Source organism: Rissa tridactyla, chromosome 1 (genome assembly GCF_028500815.1).
Source record: "Rissa tridactyla isolate bRisTri1 chromosome 1, bRisTri1.patW.cur.20221130, whole genome shotgun sequence".
In the NCBI taxonomy this organism is placed as follows: domain Eukaryota; kingdom Metazoa; phylum Chordata; class Aves; order Charadriiformes; family Laridae; genus Rissa; species Rissa tridactyla.
The window spans coordinates 69,915,862-69,935,702 of NC_071466.1; the positions used below are offsets into that span (position 1 = coordinate 69,915,862).

Here is a 19,841-nt window from a genome sequence, read left to right on the forward strand (position 1 = left end):
TGAAACAGTTCAGATGGGATTTGGGAAAGCCTGTGCCAGGAGCCTTCTGCCCCTCATGCAGGAGCGACTGCGGGCACGTTTTCCAGCAGGACCACCCTGGGAAGAGACACCGGCAGGAAGGGGGGACAAATGTATGAACAAGCAGGAACAGCTTGGGTAGAAAAAGCTGGTGCAGTAAGAGAGGACTTCAGACAACCGACAGTGGGAGGGAGGGAAAGGCAATTGCCAACCACAGCCTGTAACGGGAAACAATGAAGTTTCATCCTGGAAAGCCCAACATCCCACCAAGCCTCAATATGTTCCAGATTTATTAGTGGTTAGCAGTAAATGCTTGGAGAAAAAAAGCACAGAATTCCTGTAAATGGATTCAAGACAGTAATACAGACAGAGAAGATGATATACACCAGTACTATATGAAATATATTATGTGAAATGGAAGCGAGACCAAGGGGAGCACCTTCAGAAATATAGTTGGGGAAATAAATCTGAACTTCTGCTGAAATGATTGAGAATGGCTTCAGATGCTCAGCAGTTCAAAAAAATGGGACTCCTAATCCAGAGCCTTCTCTTCCTGGTATCATTACAGAAAATCAGCTTTTAAATTATCCTGATTTAAATTAACTTGAACTATCCTGTACCTAAAACTTGAAATTAAATCTTATTTCCACAAAGAACACACTAAAAGTGGCCCAAAGTTCCTTTCAATTCTGGACTCTCCATGTCCTGACTTTCAGCCTATAGAGGTCACAAGATATTAAAAATAAAAAAGCGATCAGCCCTCAGCTTTAACCACCAGTGCCAGGAACCATGGAACAGCAATTAGATGCTGGAAGTAAGAGGCAAAAAGGAAGAAAGACAAATGAAGATAAAACTTTCCTTATGCTCAGATCAGCCACAGGATTTCCAGCTGATTCCTCTCAGCTATGGAGATCTTCATTAATAGGTTGTTTGTACTTGGATAAAGTACAATAGAAATCAATTCTTTTAATAAAATCTTAAGGAGTTATATTGGCCAACCATGCCAAATAGCACATACCTACCCAAAGGGAGGGATGAATGTCACAATGTCACTGCTGGGACTGTGTTACACTGCCATCAACCTCCCAATGGGGAGCTGGAGGAGAACATCACACTTCTGGGTTCAGAGCAACATCCTCCACTCAGGGGGGAGAAGGTTGCTTTATGCAATATTGGTATATGCTCAAGACTGTTCAAAGGCACCTCCCAAATCCAGAATAATCAGTCCAATCAACCTATAACTAAGAGTGTAAAAACAAAGGGTTTGTAAAACAGCCACCAGAAGGAACAACAGAGACTGTTTTCCCTGCTAAGACAGGAGAGAGATGCCAGTTCAAGAGCACCTCATTGTTGATGTTCTTAAAGCAAGGCATTGGCAAAGCAAAGGCTTCCTTTGTTTGCTGCTTGTGTGTGTTTGCTTTTAAGCTCTTTTCCCCTGAACGAACAACAACGACAAATCTGTATACCATTCCTGGCCCTGCTGTCTGACCTTCAGCAAGCTGCATCTCCTTGAAGTCACAGTTCAGAGACACAGTTAATGCATAGCCCATTTCACAGCTCCTCAGGCAGGATCAAACATGCTGCAGCAGCATGGTGCTGAGTACCAGCCCACTATAAACTCTCCTACCCAGATCAGATATTTTTAAAAAATATTGGCAGGTGACCTGTCCTGGTATAAAACCTACTAACATGAAGTTATCATCAGTCTTCCCACAGCTGGCATAAATTCTGTGTTGTGTGCTCTGCCCAATTAAACTGTGGGATAAACTGCCAACCCAAAACTCAGCTCTGCCCAATTATCATTAGTGCCTATGCCTGACCACGTTTGTCCCACAGAGCAGCATCATACACAGGTGTAAATCCAGCCCTAAGCTACACTTAACCTACACATAATGTGTGCCCCTGAACATCACCAGCAGTTTCTTGCTTTCAGAAACTGGGACAAGAATCGAAGTTGCTTATAGCATAAATGAAAATTTGCCAATACTTTTAACTCGAATAAAGCATATCTAAAAATGCTAGCCTGTACTCCTAAGGCAACATTTCAAATGTCAAGGCCATGCACAACATACTCTAGAAATTTAAAAGTCTGGATTCCTGCCTGGATGACCCATCGTAGAGCATCACCATTATAACTCTCCCTCAGAAAAAAGATTTAGAGGACAGATAACTTGCAACATGCATGAAGTTAGGCATTTTTTCCAATTACTGCACAAAACATAAGTTTTTAAACCTCTCAAATAAACACCATTTTTTTGTGGTTAGTCATCTTTCGCCCTTTGGAGTGCTTGGGGAGAGGCCAAGCAAGATCTGTCATCCCTCCAGGAACACAGTGAGAATGCAGGTGAAACAACGACCAGCATACAGACTCAAAGCTGGTCAACTCACTTTTCAGAAGATCCTTTTGTCCTCTGCTCCCAGAGCTAAACCTTGTCACCACCACCACACCTGCGAGGCTGGGCCACAAGAGCAGCCTCACACGGAGGCAGCACGACCGAGCTGAGCGCGGAGACCAGGATGGACCGAGGCACTTCACCACCCTGCTCCTGCGGAAGACTGCATGGCCACAAAATAAGCCTGAGGGAAGGAGACCTTTCCAAAAACCTCCTTGCAGCAGAGATGTCCTTCTAATTTTGCTGGCTTTTAGCAATCATTGTAATCAAAGCACCCCCTCTCACATTCCCTTGCTTTTGGGGATGCTACGACAGCAATACTGATGAGGGGAAGCCAAAGTAGTCCAAGCATCTATTTAATATCACATTTGGTTGCCACTGTTACTGGCAGGGTAGCAAATCTTCCATTCCAACCTTGCCTTGCAACTGTCCCCTTCAGAAATTGTCTCTTCCACACATATTTATAAAGGATATAATAACCGGCAGCTCTGAGCAGCCCAAACTGGTGCTCAGCATTCAGCAGAAATCACCAGCCTTGCATACATTAATTAGGAACTGAAATGCAACACAACACCCACATAGATTACAGTTTCAGCAACTTAATGGATAAATCATAGTTTGTCCAGAATCAATTCTATTTCACAGGGCAGTGGGGGATGATACCAAATGAACAGAAATCCTGTTTCTAACATTAAATCCCAATGTGCTGTTCCTAATGTCATTGAAAACTACTGGTATAATGCCAAGTAACACAAGAAACATTGAGCAAGCAGTACAAATAAACCAGGCACCTTAGAAACCACAGTGACTTAGACATTATAAGTTTTATCTTTTCCTTCCTTCCTTCCTTCCTTCTTTACCCTCTTCAGTACCAAAGTGCCCCGCCACAGACATTTCAAAGCCCTGCTGCTTGTGGGATGCACCACTTGGCCAAGCTGATGTATAAATGCCAGCTTCCCTGCGGCTGTTACGTTCATGTACATCATTCACCAAGCAGTGCTACAAGGTGCAGCACCCCTCCCCTGCTCTCCCTTTCTTGGAGTTCTGGCTTTGACAAAATTTAATTACTGCAAAACACCACCAGTCTGCGGCACAGGCGGCCACTCCTCAGACCGGACCCACGCGTGCCCAGGAGATCACCTGGACCTCCCCTCTGCCAGAGGCAGAGTGTGGCTCACAGGCAGGTCACCAGGACCCCACAGTCCCACAGGCTCCCACCCCATCCCATTCCCACCCACTCACAGTAGCCGCTCCACTGCCAACCCAAAACGCGGCTCCCTTTCACAAACACAACACACTCTCCTGTGAACAGGCACCCCCCTCTTGCTTACCCATCCGTAACCATTTCATTTGCACCAAAGCTGAAAGAACAGCACGCAGGTCATCAGCCAAGTGGCTACTAGGATAAAAATGGAAATTAAATGATACCAGTTAGCACTACACTGGGTTAATACACAACTTCTTAATACTCTGCTGCAGAAGACTGAAACCGAAGTGTCATTTGGGTGCCAACCTTCCAAGCAAGCAGACCTGCGCTGACTCGCTTTTTATAGCCTGCAGGTCCGGACTTTCGTTTTATTTCTCACTTTTACATTTGCATGATGGTTTGCCAAACTATGCAAACCCAATTATGGCAACAAAAGGGCGTTGCCAAGATCTGCTGAAAAATGCTGTAAATAAAATTATAGGATCATATACTACAACAATTACTTTTTAATTAAATTCAGATCTTTTGTATGGAAAACAAAAAAAGCTGAAACAGCTTTGGTTACTAGTTATAAGCAAGACGTAGATTATACAAAACATACTTTACCAGGTGTAAAATCCAAGCTATGACATCTTCAACTGAAGGCATTTATCTGTGGGCACGGGGATGTGACACTGGGCAGGCATGCTGTACCCATTTATCTAACAAGCAGCTGCTCTTCTTTAAATATGAGAAACAATACATTAGGAAAATATCCCCCTGAGCTTTAACTGTTACGAGACTGACCTTACTGTACCATCCAGACAAAACTAACTCGAAACAGCAATAGCTTCATCTCTTATCTGAGACGCAGGAGCAAGCTTTCAAAAACGACAGAAATACTTCCCAAGAATTAGGAGGTATTTTGCCTGATTTGACCACTAATGTTCCAGTTACAGACCCTTGAGTCTAAACCAAGCAAGTTTAGCCAAACTAAACAGAACAAAAGAATTTCTACTGGCTTCAAGGAGAATTGGGAAAGATTTGCTGTAATCCATCAGCACCGAATCAGTTAATCACACTAACCTCTAGCATTTGCATGTTACCAGAAACATTAAACAACAAGTGATTAAACATACGACTTGAGGTATTTCTGTGTTCCTAATGACATGCAGAAGATAATCAAATATTGCTTTAAACTGGAGCAGAATTCTCTATTTACATGCATGCAGTCTTGTGGAATTGTCACAAAGCTCCACTCACCTATTTTTATTGAAGTTAATAAAATATGTCCTGCGGATTTGAAAGGATCTTGATTCTGAGTAAGGGAAAAATCAGCTGTATTTCTTATGGGTAATCATTTCAACTTTTATTATAGAAGCTGGCAGGAAGATAAATCAGGACAATCATTTTATAATCAAAACTTTTTTTTTTTTTTTACTTTTTGGGAAGTTTATTTTCTCCATTAGAAATTCAGTTCCTGTCTAGGCTACGAAACTCTTATCTGACTGAAAAGCTATTAACATGACAACAGCAACAGCAAGTGGGATGTCACAGTAAAACCCTAGGGTTTGTTCACAGATGGTTTTGTAGCTGGACAAATTGATGTCCGTTCTCAACAAGCATGCCCCAAATCTTCCAGATGTAGGAGTCAGGAAAGATAAAACTGACAGTTTTAGAGTTAAAAATAAAAAAGAAATAAAAAGAGGCAGGGGGAAGAATATTCTTAAAACCTGGTCCTTGGGTATTTCCATATCACTGACAAGCAGCAGAAAAGGAAGTAAACCATCCCATTTTAAAATACCTCTGCAAAAGTTGCTCTACTTAAAAAAAAATATGCAAAAGGCAGCTGGTGGTCCATCTCATTTCCCTCTTGACATGGCAATGCACACAAACTCTTTCTGAATCCCACTCCTCCAATTTTGAGAGATGAACACATTTCTTCCCCTGTAGAAGACACTTCCGTATTCTTAAAAAACGCTCCTGTATTCCTGGGAAAAAATGTGGGGCAATTTAATCTTCATCCTCCCTGGGTTGCTGGCCTCACCTCCCACAAGATACAGCCAGAGAGGGCTGATGCAGACAGTGACTCTGCAGAGAGAGCTCAAGAGAAGCAAGCGGTAGCACGTTGGCCAGTTAGCTAGAAATGACCTCAGTTTGGCTCTTCATAACTAATAAATAAGCAAACAATTCCTGACTTGAGCTGCAGTTTCCTCTCTTCTCCCCTCCCTGTACACAAGTTATTAGTGCAATGGGTTCATAGCGTGGCCTCGTGCCTGTGTGCTGAAGAGGAAGAGAAAGCCACTGCTATGGTTCAGGTTGACAAAGCACTGAAGACGTCCTCTGTGAAAGCACGTATGTGTTAGCACAGAAAACGCATATTTACAGAAGCAAAGCAAAAGGATACACCAGAGCTGTTAAGAAATTAAACATCCTAGCATGCCACGATAAGGTGATGTAAGAGATAAGGTACATAAGAAAGAAAATAAATTCTTTTGGTGTTGAGAAAAGACAGAGGAGGTGGTATCACCATCTGGTGAGGTTGCCAGGAGGGTTCCCACACCCGCACCACTGTGTGGGCTGCCGACCGCTGCCCTGTGTTTGGACATCCCCAGATGCCGCCACTGTTTCTCTCAACTCCTTTGTTACTTATACAGAGCAAATTTTGCATGAAGACCATCAGGACAGACCTGGCAGGAGGGTCCAGAGATGCCGACTGTAACTTTTATCGCTCACCGAGTGGCCATTTCACACGCCTCCCACAGCTGCATGGTGCCACGCCACTGCCTTCTCTTCAGGTACCGGCAGCATCAACCTGCCAAGGGGCAGCTGCGACTTTCAAGCATCCAGAGAGAAAAATGCCAGCAATGGCAAAGTGTGAAGGCAACAGGCAGAACCGAAGCACCCCTTGCCACAGTGCTTTTGTTGCTGTACCATCATCCACTGAGGTTTTAAAATGTTAGCAATTCTTGTTGATGCATTTCTTGCTTCGGAAGGAAGACTTCAGTAGAGGCATCCTGTGTTTGTTTATACACCTGACCAGGCAATTGCTAGTAATATTTTGGAGACAACATCCTATTGCAACACCTGCTTGTACACAATGAATAGAGTTATGGAATAATTTATGGCAGAATCACTTAAAAAAAAAAAAAAATCTACATATTCTCCTGCCACTCTTTTACTTGTTTGGTTGGTTTAAATGCTTCACATGCTGTGACATAGGTATCTCTCAAGAAAGAGAATACAGTAGCAGAGATGCAGTTTAATAGTCGCATGAGCCATGGACAACAAGGGTGAACCCAGGCCCTGTTACTGGAGATGCATGACATGCCAGCTCCATGCACTTGAGCTCTTGGATCCAAGGAAACGAAAATTTAAACTTGTAACTTGACCCAAGTGAACGCAGGAATTTAACTCAAGTGCTCTGTGTGATTGGGACTATATTGTCTTCAGACTAAATAAATTAATACAATTATTCTTACTTAGATACATTTCACTGTTTATGAATTTCCGAAAAACAAGCATGTCCTTTCTATAAATGTTTAATGTTCACTTTAAGATAAGAATATTTGAGACAAGTATTGTGAGCTCTTTGTCCTCGCTGATTTCTGTTAATATCATACCGAAAAAAGCAAATGAAACAAAGTTTTCAGTAAATGCAGTTGTTAACATCCTTGCAACATTTCCACTCAAGCACTAATGAAAATTCACACTCCAATCTGAAATATTAGATATTGATGTCACAGACACTTTTGGGGGGCTTTTTGAACTTTATATGAACATGAACTTCAGATGAACTTCAGACCTTTCGGTAGAATGCAGATCAATGTATCTTTAGGGTGATGAACTAAGAATTTCCTTCTATTTCAGGTAGACCCTGCCTCTCTTTTGCATCCCCAAGACCAGCTACAAGAACATTATTATTTAAACCAAGAACACAGAGTGGATAACTTAGTTTTCCCAAGTTTGATGGAAAACCTTTCGATCTGGAACTGAGGCCCTGCTCATTGTGCACACACTTCCATGAAAATGAATTAACCATGTGTTAGAAAATATGGATTCAGCAGTTTTTCATTACATTCTCCCCACAGTGTGGCAGGGAGAACTGGTAAATATCTGTAATGCAAACCAAACAGGAGAATTAGTCAACATAGGAGAGAAAAACCCTCTGCTTAACATTGGTATCACCAACATCCTCCATGCCTACATGGGTGGGACACCAGAAGACAGCTCTCGTTGGCGTGGTTCCTCCTCCGACAGTGTGGAGCCCTTCTCCCCACAGAGACCTCCTAACGCCATGTTGCCACCACCCTACTCGTCCAAGTGATGGCTGTGATGGCCGCGGTGGCTCTGCTGGGCACGCAGTGACTTATAACCCAGCATCTTCCCCATCACTTCCCTTCTGCAGACTCCAGCGCTTATTTTTGTACATGCATGGAAGTAACATTGCTGCACATTTTAAACTCTGTGCTTATAGACTTAACAGAAAATCCATTATGTAAATCAAGCCACTACACAGCTACACGTTATCAAAATCCATTGGGTAAAAAGGACTAAACAAATTTTACCTCAGATGACACAAAACACTCATTTTGTACTTCTGCCTACCTTGTGAATCTGTCCATGCTGAAACTGCTCTGAAAAGACATCAATACCATGCAATAGCATTAAAGTCCCTTAATCCCTCTTTTAAATACAGGTTCACAAAGCTATTTATAAATGAATAAATAGCCCAAGGTGAGCAGAAAGCTTTCTCATGAAATCTGAGCAATAATGCAATATTATAGTGCCTGGATCCTCTGCCATTTTATCATGTTCTGGTAATTTTCCCAAGGGTAATGTCAAGGATCCTCTTAACTGTACTGTTTACCCATCTCAGCATGCTAAACATCAAAAATAATAATTTTCACATTTGTGACTCAGATTCAGTTCCACACAAGAAATCCAAATTATTTCCCCCTTGCAGTGTATCAGCTAAGGAATCGCAAGCACAAAGAGTTTCACCTGCATCAAAATGATGCAGGGTCGTTAATACACGACACTTAAAACAGCACTTAATTTTCTCTGCACTTCTCGAAACGAAGCCCTGGTTGAGCAATAGGTTTAATGCAGGCTGGGAAGGGATGGATTTGGAGAGCAGCATCTGCTGGGTGAGGTTTGCCTCGGACGTGAGCTGGCACCGAGGACCATCCTGCCTTCCCTTAAGAAGAATGCTGGGATCTGTAGTGACCCAGCCAGAGCCTGGCACATCGAACACCCCCCACGGCTGACAACCTGCGGACCCTCTCCAGGTCCCACTAGAGATGTCAGGGCGATCATTCCCATCCTGCATGCGACAATAAGGAAAATGCGGCTTTCAGTCTTAGACAAAGTTTGGAAACTCTGACCTTTGGGCTTACGCTGTACGTAGCCACCAGCAATTATTTTATCCCTCCTCCCTCGCTTCATCTGACTGCAAAGCTATGGCAAAACTCATCCCCCCACCTCCCTGTCCGCACTCTGAAGCTAAACTCAGCTGGGCAACACCAGACGGCTTTGTGCCACCGCCTGAAGACATCCAGCTCCCAGCACGGCATTGAGAGGGGTTGAACAATGCCATTTCATGGGGGACATCACATAAGTGGGATGCCTGGGGAGAAGGGCAGCCTTTTCTCTTGGAAAAAAGAGAAATTGTAACTGCTGGAGATTTCAACAGAGGGGGATTCATCCCAGGGCTGCAAGCCCATCAGATTCCCCCAAAGACTGTCTTGGCTCTACGGGTTTCTTTTATATATTTTTTTTTAAATTTGAACCTGAAAGAGCTCTTCAGTGTTTGAATAAGCAGGAAATCAGCCAAAAGAATAAGGCCCACCAGCCTTTAGATTATTTCAAACAATTAACAATAAGGTGCTATTCTTTGATATAATTATAGAAAACACACTTCTTTGATGTATAATGGAAAAACGAGCACACTGAAAGGGCAAAAGGAGGCAGAATTTCTTCCGGGAGATAAGTACTTTTCTAAACAACACTACCCTGAGTACCATATTTATACAACTATTTCAACAAGCAAGACTTTTGAAAGTCCACTATGATCCACTGATGAGAAAAGATCAGAGAAACTAACAGGAAGGCCAGGATGCAATCAAAATATTTGATCAGTGAGAGGTTTCTTATCTGAGCCATAAACTCAAGGGCATTTCAGTGGAAGCTGCAGGAGGAGAAGCTGCCGTGAACGCCCAGAGATGGGTGGAGCCTGTTGGGAATCTTCTCCTCATGCCCCTGCCACCATCCCACCATCTGTCTCTGCATGGGACACCACCGGCGCCTACTGTCCCTGGTCTCCCATCATTTTTGGTGTACTACCTTAAACAACCAAGGGTGGAAATTTAATTTGTTCTCCTAAATCCCACCACCTCCCCCGCTCAAGTTAAATATTTGGCCTTTAGTTAAACTAAATGGATTTTTTTTTTCCTTTTAAAACGGAGTCTCACGATCCCCATGTGACCCGGGTGGGAGGACAGAGAGAGGCAGCGAGACCCCGCCGTGCACGCAGAGCACTGCCAGAGCCCACCGAGTGTCAGCTCACTGAACGGCAGAGAGGAGTATAATAAGCTTTTAATTACTTCCTTTTTTTTTTTTCCCCAAAGACCAACAAAAGAGCTACTGGGATTTTCCAATTTTCCTCCTCACACTTTTTTTTTCTTTTAAAATCTACTTGGCAAACATTGAAGAGCTACATATTTGGATGCAACTCACATGAAACAACTACTTTGATAGTTTAATTTTTGAAAGAAATAGCAAATTCTCACTTTCTTTGAAGGCTTTACTTTTACTTGTTTGTTTATTCCCTAGGTTATCAGATCATTTCCCTTGACTTTTCTGACAGCAATATACATATCCTTGTAATCAGAGAAGTATGGGAAACTGGAAACATCCCACTGTGTACAAACATTTAAAGCTCAGATACCCTAATACAAAACAAGTACCTCTCCGAAACAAACATCTCCAGATGTTATAACATATTTTTATATATAGACAGAGATATATATAAGATGTGACTCAGGCACGGAAAGCCAAAAGAATGTTCTCATTTCCTGAGGCTGACTAACAAAAAGGAAAAAAATGTGAATGAAGGAACAAAGATTTCGGAAGTCTGCTTTTTCTTAAGAGCACCAGCTTTAAAATGATCCGCTTTGATTCCTTTCTCATATTATCAGAATATTGCCTCTCTCTTGCAACTGCATATACTTTCAAAAGGAAAAAAACTTCGTTTTCTGGGATGTTTAAAAGTATTATAGAAATGTTGCACTTGAGAAGCTCCTGCCCTTTTCCTTTCAGCCCCCGTGAAGCTCACCCACAGCTCCCATCAAGCCCCTTTTCCCACAGCAGCTTGCCTTGTCTCCCGGTACAGGGCTTGCGAAGAAAAAGCAAGCAGCCACGTGCGCCATGGATGCCCACAGTTGGGTCTCCATGTGGTGGGATTCAGCCCGTGAGACCTCACAGGCACAGCTCTTGCTCCATTTTTTTTCTCAACGGCACAAGCGGGCATGAAAAGCATCCAGTTCCTCTAGGACCTCAAAGCAGTGGCTGAAGCAAGCCCCTGGGAACCTTCAGATCACAAAGTCATGTCATGCCAACAAATGTTAGGTAGATTTAAACAGGCATTGATGTGTCACTGTTCTTTCTCCATGCCCTTTCCGACTATAACCTGCGTGTCACGGGGACAGAACATGGGGTCTCCTTCCTCCAAGCACTCTGAAAGCGAATTTTTGCAAACTAGTCCTATGACAACACCACTGCTGGGGTGGTGTCGCTTCAGGCAGGGCTGTAGGAGGAGACAACAAGCAGCAGAAAGAACATACTCAAGTGTGCTTGCAACAGCAGCAAGCAAAAATACGCAGGTGATCCTCCTTGAACAACCTGCAGCAAGCAATCCCTCTTCCAGTGCAACAGAGCATGGACATGCCCCTTCCCAACACTGCACCCGGGACGGCTGCAGGCTGTCCCCAGCCCCAATCCAGACCACAAACCAACACTGCTCCCTCCTTCTTTAGATCAAAACACCTCCTCACAGAATCCCACCTTTAATGCCGCTATACATCCCAGGCACAAATCTATATATCTACCAATCTCTCTCACCGTGGGTTTTCAGCTGGCTCAAGTCCCTGGTGCTGGCACGAGAGATGTTGGAGAACCGGTGCATGCGGGTCACCCCGGTCAGCTGCAGCGCAACCACATGCTTAATTAAAATGTCTCTGTAATTGCCACCTGTGGGAAGAGCAGCTGCCTTGGCATGGCCCAGAGACACCCTGTCCTGCTTTGTGACACTGGTCAGAGCTGTGTCTGGGAGAGGACTGCTGCCGAGTGAATCTCAGCCTACTTACCAGCAGACCCTGGCAAAAATAAATGACTTAATCCAGCACAAATGTTGATCTCTCTGCCACAAAACCCAAATCTGTCCTGCTGCCAACGCAGTTCAGAAGCGCACAGTGTTCAAACTGAAAAACGTGCCTATTTGCAAGCGTTTCCTCATGACGGAGGATCCACCAAAACCGGAGGGTTTTGCAAGCGGAGGCTGCTGTGCTGATTCAGCCCTGAATCTGCAAGGGCCGCCTTCCCCCAGCAGCGCCGGCTGGCAGCCCGTGCCGCCCTGCCTGCCAAGCTGTATTTTTCATCCCCAAATCAGAGGTGGGGAGCGCGCCAGGAGACACCGAGGGAGGACTCGGGGATGCTGTGGCTCCAGAAAGCAAGAGGCTGACAGCCGGTCCCTTGTCCCTGCCGGGCAGCACCCAGCCCCAGCAGGGACGGCCAAGCCCCCCCAGAGTCCTTGCAAAGTGTTGAGGCTCTCTTTCCCACTCCCAGGGCGGATTTGAAACTATTTTCTCTGCATGGTTTTCTCTCCCCACATCAATCGCACAGCTGTTGCATGTCAGCGTGGGGTCTGGATGGGAGCCACGCTGCCATGTTGTTGCCTCCCAAATATTTGCTGGCGTTACTGCATGGCTTTGCTGTGGTCTTTCCCAGTGCCCCCAACTACACTAAAACAATATATTAATACAGAAAACCCTTATAATTCTCAGCGCAGTAGCTTCCCCATGCTGCTCAGAGGCCACCCAGGAAACATTCATAAAATCATTACATTGCCTTAGTTTCTCAGATTATCCACACTGACTCCCCATCCATGATGTGAGCAATAAACCCCAAGGTTTTAACTGTATTGTTCCCACCAGTTTAGGTTTAACTCAATTAAAAGCTCATCCACCAGTGTGTTCTCAGTTCTTCAAACTATTTAATGCAAGCAGTGATTGAAACAACCCTAAATGCACCAAGTGACGTAGGACTTGCCTTCTTATCAAATTCTGTAGAAGTGGAAGGTGGGGGTTTTTAATGAGTTAAAAAGCAATGGAAAAAAGGATGATTAAAGCTGGAATTCAAGGAGTTCTTATATAAAATATAAGGAAAAGCAATTAACATGAAAAATATAGAGCATAAAATCTCATCCTGGGTGCTGGCCTTGTGACACTATTTTTCATGCACCCTAGGATACTCCAGACCATGCCATTTTCACAGAGGAATGTGGTTTCATACTGCAGGCAAGAGGTCCACTTGACCTGTAAAAAGTTTATCGCTGGGCACACCATCAGCTTCCGCCCTCTGGACCTCACCCGTGGTCTCCAGGTGCTGAGACAAAATCATCAAACTGTTTCACATAAAGGGTCATCAAGGTACACAAAAACAGCCAAGGAAATTACAATATTTTTGTTCCCTCTATCTGCTTAAAAAACATAAGCAGACATTTTCAATAAAGACTTAGACACTTCAGGAAGGGGAACGCTGACGTAATTGCAAAGGAGTGTCCTAATATGAAGAAGAGTATTAACCCCAGGGCACAGTCCCCTGCTATGTTTTCTCTAATTGTCAAATTGAATTAGGACCTTCTCATCCCTTTTCCACCCTTTCTGCCTCAACACCAGCCTCTCTGCACAAGCGGTAACAGAGATATGCACTGTAACACATCTCTAAAAGAACAAGCACAGCAGAGCACATAGGCGGCTGCTGGATTCATGCTATGGACAGCTTATACAAGGGAAGGCTTTGGCTATAAAAACGTGACTGTCAGTTTGATTTTTCCTTGTCATCAGCACCTGATTGCCATCATGGAAAGACCTGACGTGAGTAACTTCCCCACAATCTATCAAGCAGCTTTTAGCACAGCTAATAGTTAAAGAGTCTCTATACTGAAAATTAATAAGAGACTGCATTATGCTATGGAATGAAAAACCTTTAAACCGGGCTTTGGAGGAGAACAAAACACAGATGAATCAGGATGTCTAACCTAACACACTTAGCATGAAGCCACAATTGCCAGCGCTGAAAAGCCTGCCTTAAGTGCTTCAATAATAAATATTTCATTGCAACTTGAAAAATAATTTGTTAACTACGCAAACCATCCTCCGTATATTGTGGGCCATTAACAGTTCCCCTGCAGTAACTGTATGGAGCCAGTGCTAAGAAAAAGACCCCTGCATAACAACTGAGATCAAACTGCAGCATCATTTACCCAAATTTTGGAGCTTCATAGTCTCCAGCGGAACAAGAGCTGTAATCCCAGCGAGTCTATGCTAGTTTTTCAAGTAGCTATGCTTTGAATAAAGAGGAAGAGGAGCTTGCTTTGTTCAATATTTTACTGCATGCTGGCCTGTATTTACTGTTACAAAGAACTACTTAGTTTGTGCTAGGAAACTACAAAAGCTTAAGATAATAATGGTTCTGAACTGCAAGCTAATGTTTTTCACAAGAAACTCATTCCAATGATAACACACCAAGATGAGTTCAGCACAACCATCTGGAAAAGCTGCCCACAATCCCCTCTACCCCCCCTTAAAAAAAGCCCCAACTCACACAGTCTCAGCTCAAAAGTTGAATCCCAAATGGCTACCCATCATTGTCCCAGCTACAGGGTGACCCATGCATCCCTCCACGCCCAAAGCCCCCTCCTCTGGGGCACAGTCTGATCTCTCAGCCTGATGCCGAGCACGATGGCCGTGCCTCGGGAAACAGGCGCTCAGGTTACCAGTGCCAGCCTGCAAGTCCCTTTCATTGCGAAACAAAAGCCGTGGCAGCAACTGGAGTGCAAAAAGCCTCCATAAAGTGGAGAAGGAAAAAAAGAACCAAACCAGCAAAGTTAAAAAGAAGGGTATTTCAGAGGACAATAACGAACCCCGTGCGCGTACCTGCTGACCAGATGTCTGCTCCTCTTCTGTGTATCAAATCTGGAGAGAGACCTCAAATGATTCTTTCCTTTTTTGTTTTCTTCCCCAAAACTTAGATTATTCTAACTCCCTAAATCAGAGCAAAAAGTTGCGATTCAAAGTCCCTTAGGAGTTTTAGCCTGCAGAAGCTTTGGAGGTCACCTTATATTTTGTTAAAAAGTGGGTTTGAATGAAACATTTGCATTTTTAGTGTGTTTTTTTTCCCCACAGAATCAGAACAAGAAAAATGCACCAATTTTTAACCTCCTCCCTTTGCATTTACCAAATCAAAATGTATCTTACACAAACCCTGCCCTTTTGTTTTATTTTGACCGCAACAGACTGGAATCATGTAAAGAAACGCCCTCTCGGCCAGAAGTCCTGCAACCGTCTCCCCCCAAGGAGGTGACCCCACAGCCTCTCCCCACCATGCCAGGTGGGAACAGCCCTGCCCATCCCAGCCAGCAGCTCCCTCCACTCCCTCAAGCCACGGCCCCTGCAAGAATCAACCCCACAGCACCTTCACCTCCTTAACCACAGCACAGCCCCTTGTCCCCCATACCACGATTCACCCAACCAAACGGAGAGCAGAGAGGGACAGTGGGGACCAAGGGGCCCCACGTCCAGCCCTTGCTGGGACAGCAGTCCATATTCAGAGCCCATCAGCAGCAGGCTGACTCTCAACCGTGGGAGGATTTGCTCAGTCAGGAGGCAGCAGGGCTCATCCCCGCTGCTGGGGAAGGATGCTCGAGTCACCGGGATGGGCGCTCTGCCACTTCCCTAGATGTGCCAGCCACCCGTGGGATGCACCATGTGTGTTTTGTGATGAAGAGGGTCCCCCCAGTCAGCTCTGACTGAGGTGGGCTCCCACCAGAGCGCTCTGCTACTTCGTCTCAGCAAGTTTCCACAAGTGTAGGCTCTAGCCTGACTTTGTCCCAAAATTTCTCGCCGCACCAGGGGTGTAGCCTAGTTCGTACATATCCTGGGAAGCGTGTAGCAGCAGGGCAGCTGGCTTGCTCCCTGACAACTTCAGCAGAACAGATGCCAAATATGTAATTGCTCTATTTACCCAGCGAGGCAGGCTCCACTGTAACTGAAGCACCTGTGCGGAGCAGATCCTCGCAGTTGCAAGAGACTGACACTCGTAGCATGAATACTGACAACTAGGACACTTTGGGGAAGGCAGAAAGAAACCTGGCCTGGAAGCACCCATCACCTGCTAAAAAAGCAAGCGGCTTTGGGAGCAACTGAAGAAAAAACAGTTACCTTAATACACATGGACACCTGAATCGTGTTACCTTCTCTTTTTCAGTACATGCCTGCACAGCTAAAGCTGGTCAAGGATGGCCAGATCCTGCTGCTTCCCCTCCCTTGCCCATGGGGACATTGGGATGCTGACCCCGGGAGCAGCACTGGCTCCATAGCCCACCCCACTGCACGCTGGCACAGGGTGCCACCGCAGTAGCCCCGACTCGGCTCGACTTTGCTGCTGCCACCACAGCTTTTCTCCAAAGGCGTGGTGTAGAGCTGCAGGAATTCACGGCAGAAATTGGGCACGAAAAGATAAGGAGGTCTTTAGCAAGGCTAAAGTCTCTGGGCGCCCCGTAGTCCAAGCCACTCTTTTCCGTTCCCTCGGCCGGAGATTTCAACATATTAATACAACACTTGCCAAGTGCTTTAATTTGGGGCATTTCTTCCCAAGAAACGACTACAATGGGTAAGGCTTTGAAAGGCTGGGTGATGAGAAAAACAGCCTTCGCTCTCCGTAACCCATCCCCATTAACCTTGCCCTAAGATACGACTACTCACTAATTGTGGGGTATGCATAAAACCAGGCACATCTCACCGCATAAATACCCCAGGGTTATTTAGCACCACGCTTTTAAAACAATTAACCTCCCTCGGGAAAGGGACGCCTTTTGATACAAAGGGCGTTAATCCGTCCTCGAGGGCCGTTCAAAACGCGTTAGACTGGAGTTTTTGGTGTGTTATTCCCAGTTTGCTGTAACGAGGACGCGCAGGCCACCCCACCGCTCCCCGTGGGACCGTCACCCCCAAGGCGGGGGGGAGCACAAGGCAGAAGGGATTTCTGCCCCCCGGGAAGGGGAAAGCTGCCCCCCGCCAAGCGAAAACTTCCCGAGGCGAGACGGAGGGGGGGGCACACACCTGCACGGCCGCGAACCCCCAGCCTCACCGAGGGAGGGGGAACCCCATCCCCTACACCGGCCCGCCCCAGGGATCGTCCAAGCCCGGGCGCGCCGCCGCCTCCCTCAGCCCCGCACGGCCCCGCCGTGGGGAGCAAGGTGAGGGTGTGTGTGGGGGGGGGCCGCCTTCCACGGGGGACCTGAGGGGGCCTTCACACAAGCGAGCAGCAGCCGTTGACAGCGGCCCGGCCACGCCGAGACAAAGCGCCGCCCTCAGCTGCCGCCCGCCGCGGGAGGCGGGACGGGACAGGGCAGGCGAACCCCGCGCCTCTCCTACCTGTTACAGCTCATCCCCGCCGCCGCGGCCGCCGCCGCCGTCACCCCCAGCATCCCGCCGCCGCCGCCGGCCGCCGCTGCCGCCGGGAGGAGCCAGGCCGGGCGACGGTAATGGCGCTGAGCTGCCGCTCCGCCCGCGCCCCCCTCCGCCGCCGCCGCTGGGGGGCGCCCTCCCCGCGCGCTGCTGCTGCCGCCGCCGCCGCCGCGAGCCGCAGGCAGGCCCCGCCCAGGGCAGTCGCCCCCCCCCACTCCATACACCTCCCCGTTTCCCGCGCTTGGCCGGCCCTCTGTGAGCCCTCCTCGCCACCACCCCACCCCCGCGGTAAAAGGCGGCGAGTCCCCGCCGAAGGCTGGGGACGCGGGTCCAGCTGCTGCCCGCGGGGAAGCGAGGTCAGGGAGAATCCCTGGAATCGGGGTTTATCTGCGCCTTTTATGGGGAAACTCACACGGGCAGACCTGGGTGGGGGGGGGCGCAGGGAAGAGACGCCGCGGAGTTACGTGGAGTAGGGGCTGGAGGGCATCGTTTGCTGGTTTTGGTTTGGTTTTTTTTTTCCCCGAACAGAAAATTGCTGTCAAAACCATTGCAAGTATTTGTAGTATTTCTTACGTGGGGTTGTGTAATACAGTATCACTTCTATCAAGAGAGCCGTCGCCTCACCTTAAGGCGCCACACACGTTTAGGTGAGTATTTACCAGAGCAAGGTTCCGTTGTTAACCAACGTATTTAAAAGTTTTAACAGAACTAATAAGGAACAGTGTCGGGAAGAGGCCAGCACCTCGCTCAGGTTCAGCTGCCTCTTTTTAGAAAATAAATACAAATAATTAACCTTCAGCCGGAGCCAGAGCTGTCAAACCTGAAGGCAGAGGCCCTGCTTTACTTGAGAGGCGCAAGCTCGTTCCGAATCCTACAAGTTTCATTATGGGTGAATGAAAAGAGCATTATGGAAAATGCTGGATTATTAGGCAATCCGTACCGCCACCCATTGCCATTCTCAATATCAGAACAAGGAAGTGGCATGGTGAAATGAAAAATGCAAATATTTGACTGCCGGGATTAAGGAGGTCTCGATGTGGCTCCAAGAAGACAATATGTTCAGGGAATACATTAAACCAGTGAAAATCGGGTTAGGCAGGTACAAAATACACATCAGAAAGTAATTCCAACTATGTGCACATGGAGTACATCTACTTCAGTATCCATTAAGACCAGGAAAAAGAATGTAAGCTTTCAGGAATATAATTCACAAAAGGTATTTGATCAATATGCCCCAAGCATGGTTCTGGACAGAACCACAACTGTAAAAACACAGGGACAGCAGACTGTTGGCTATTTCTTTATTTGTTTGCTGTTTAGCACAGTTTGGTTTTGCTTGCCAAGTCTAAGAATCCAAACGTAGCAAAATTTTAGCATCACAGGGAATACATTTCTGTACAAAGAGGGAAATAAAGGATATGGCTGGAAAAGGGAAGGGATAAGATGCCAGAAGAGGGGAAGATGATTCATCCCCTCTACCCGGCAACTGGTGAAGCCACAACTGGAGTGCTGGGTCCAGTTCTGGGCTCCCCGGTACAAGAGAGACATGGACATACTGGAGAGAGCTCAACAAATGGCCACCAAGATGACTACGGCACTGGAACGTCTCTGCTATAAGGAGAGTCTGAGAGAGCTGGGACTCTTCAGCCTGGAGAAGAGAAGGCTCGGGTGGATTTTATCAATTAATATAAATACCTGAAAAGGGAGGGTACAAAGAGGATGTAGCCAGGCTCTTTTCAGTGGTGCCCAGTGACCGGACCAGAGGCAACGGGCACAACCTGACACACAGGAGGTTCCCTCCAAACGTCAAGAAACACCGTTTTACTGTGAGTGACCGAGCAATGGGTTGCCCAGAGAGGTTGTGGAGTCTCCAGCCTTGGAGATACTCAAAAGCCTCCTGGACATGGTCCTGGGGCAACTGGCTCAAGGTGGCCCTGCTTGAGCAGGGAGGTTGGACAAGGTGACCTCCAGAGGTGCCTGCCAACCTCAACCAGTCTGTGATTCTGTTAAAAAAATGAAATAAAATGAAACAGACACGCCTGTCACCCACCCCAACCCCCCCAAAAAAAACCCAAAACACCCACTCATGTTAACGACTCTGTCAGCAGAGCTTCCTTGTACCATCTGAGTTCTCGTTTTGTGACAGCTGAAGGTAATAGTACCCTTTTGTTTCTTTTTAATCAACTTTGGGCTGTCTGCCATTACTTGTAGGCAGCTTCATAAATGCCTTCAATTAACCTCAGTCCGTCTGCAAGGATTTCGGGGTCTCTTTCCCCGTTGCCCGTCCCTCCTGGGGAGCCGTACCAGGCATTTGCCCCTGGCTGCTGAGCCTGGCGGAGGAGCTGCACCTCTGACCGGCACAGCCTGGGACAGGGGGAGGTGGCTGGGCAGACCTGCCACTACCAGGGCAGCAAACTCCAAAACAGTAAACTCTGGAAATAATTAACAGGCAGGGCCTGCCAGCAAGCGCAGCCGTTACGCTCCTTCCTTTAGAGG

General features: G+C 46.6%; 1 protein-coding gene across 1 annotated transcript in view; it reads right to left on the reverse strand.

Moving 5' to 3' along the window:
* LIMS1 (LIM zinc finger domain containing 1) overlaps nt 1-17,448 on the reverse strand; it is a 76,315-nt gene extending 58,867 nt beyond the window's left edge. The window contains exon 1 of the mRNA XM_054207409.1: nt 17,313-17,448. Coding sequence (XP_054063384.1) covers nt 17,313-17,365 — 53 coding nt within the window. The 5' untranslated portion in view covers nt 17,366-17,448. The remainder of the gene's footprint in view (nt 1-17,312) is intronic.
* Nucleotides 17,449-19,841: the final 2,393 nt, after the last annotated feature.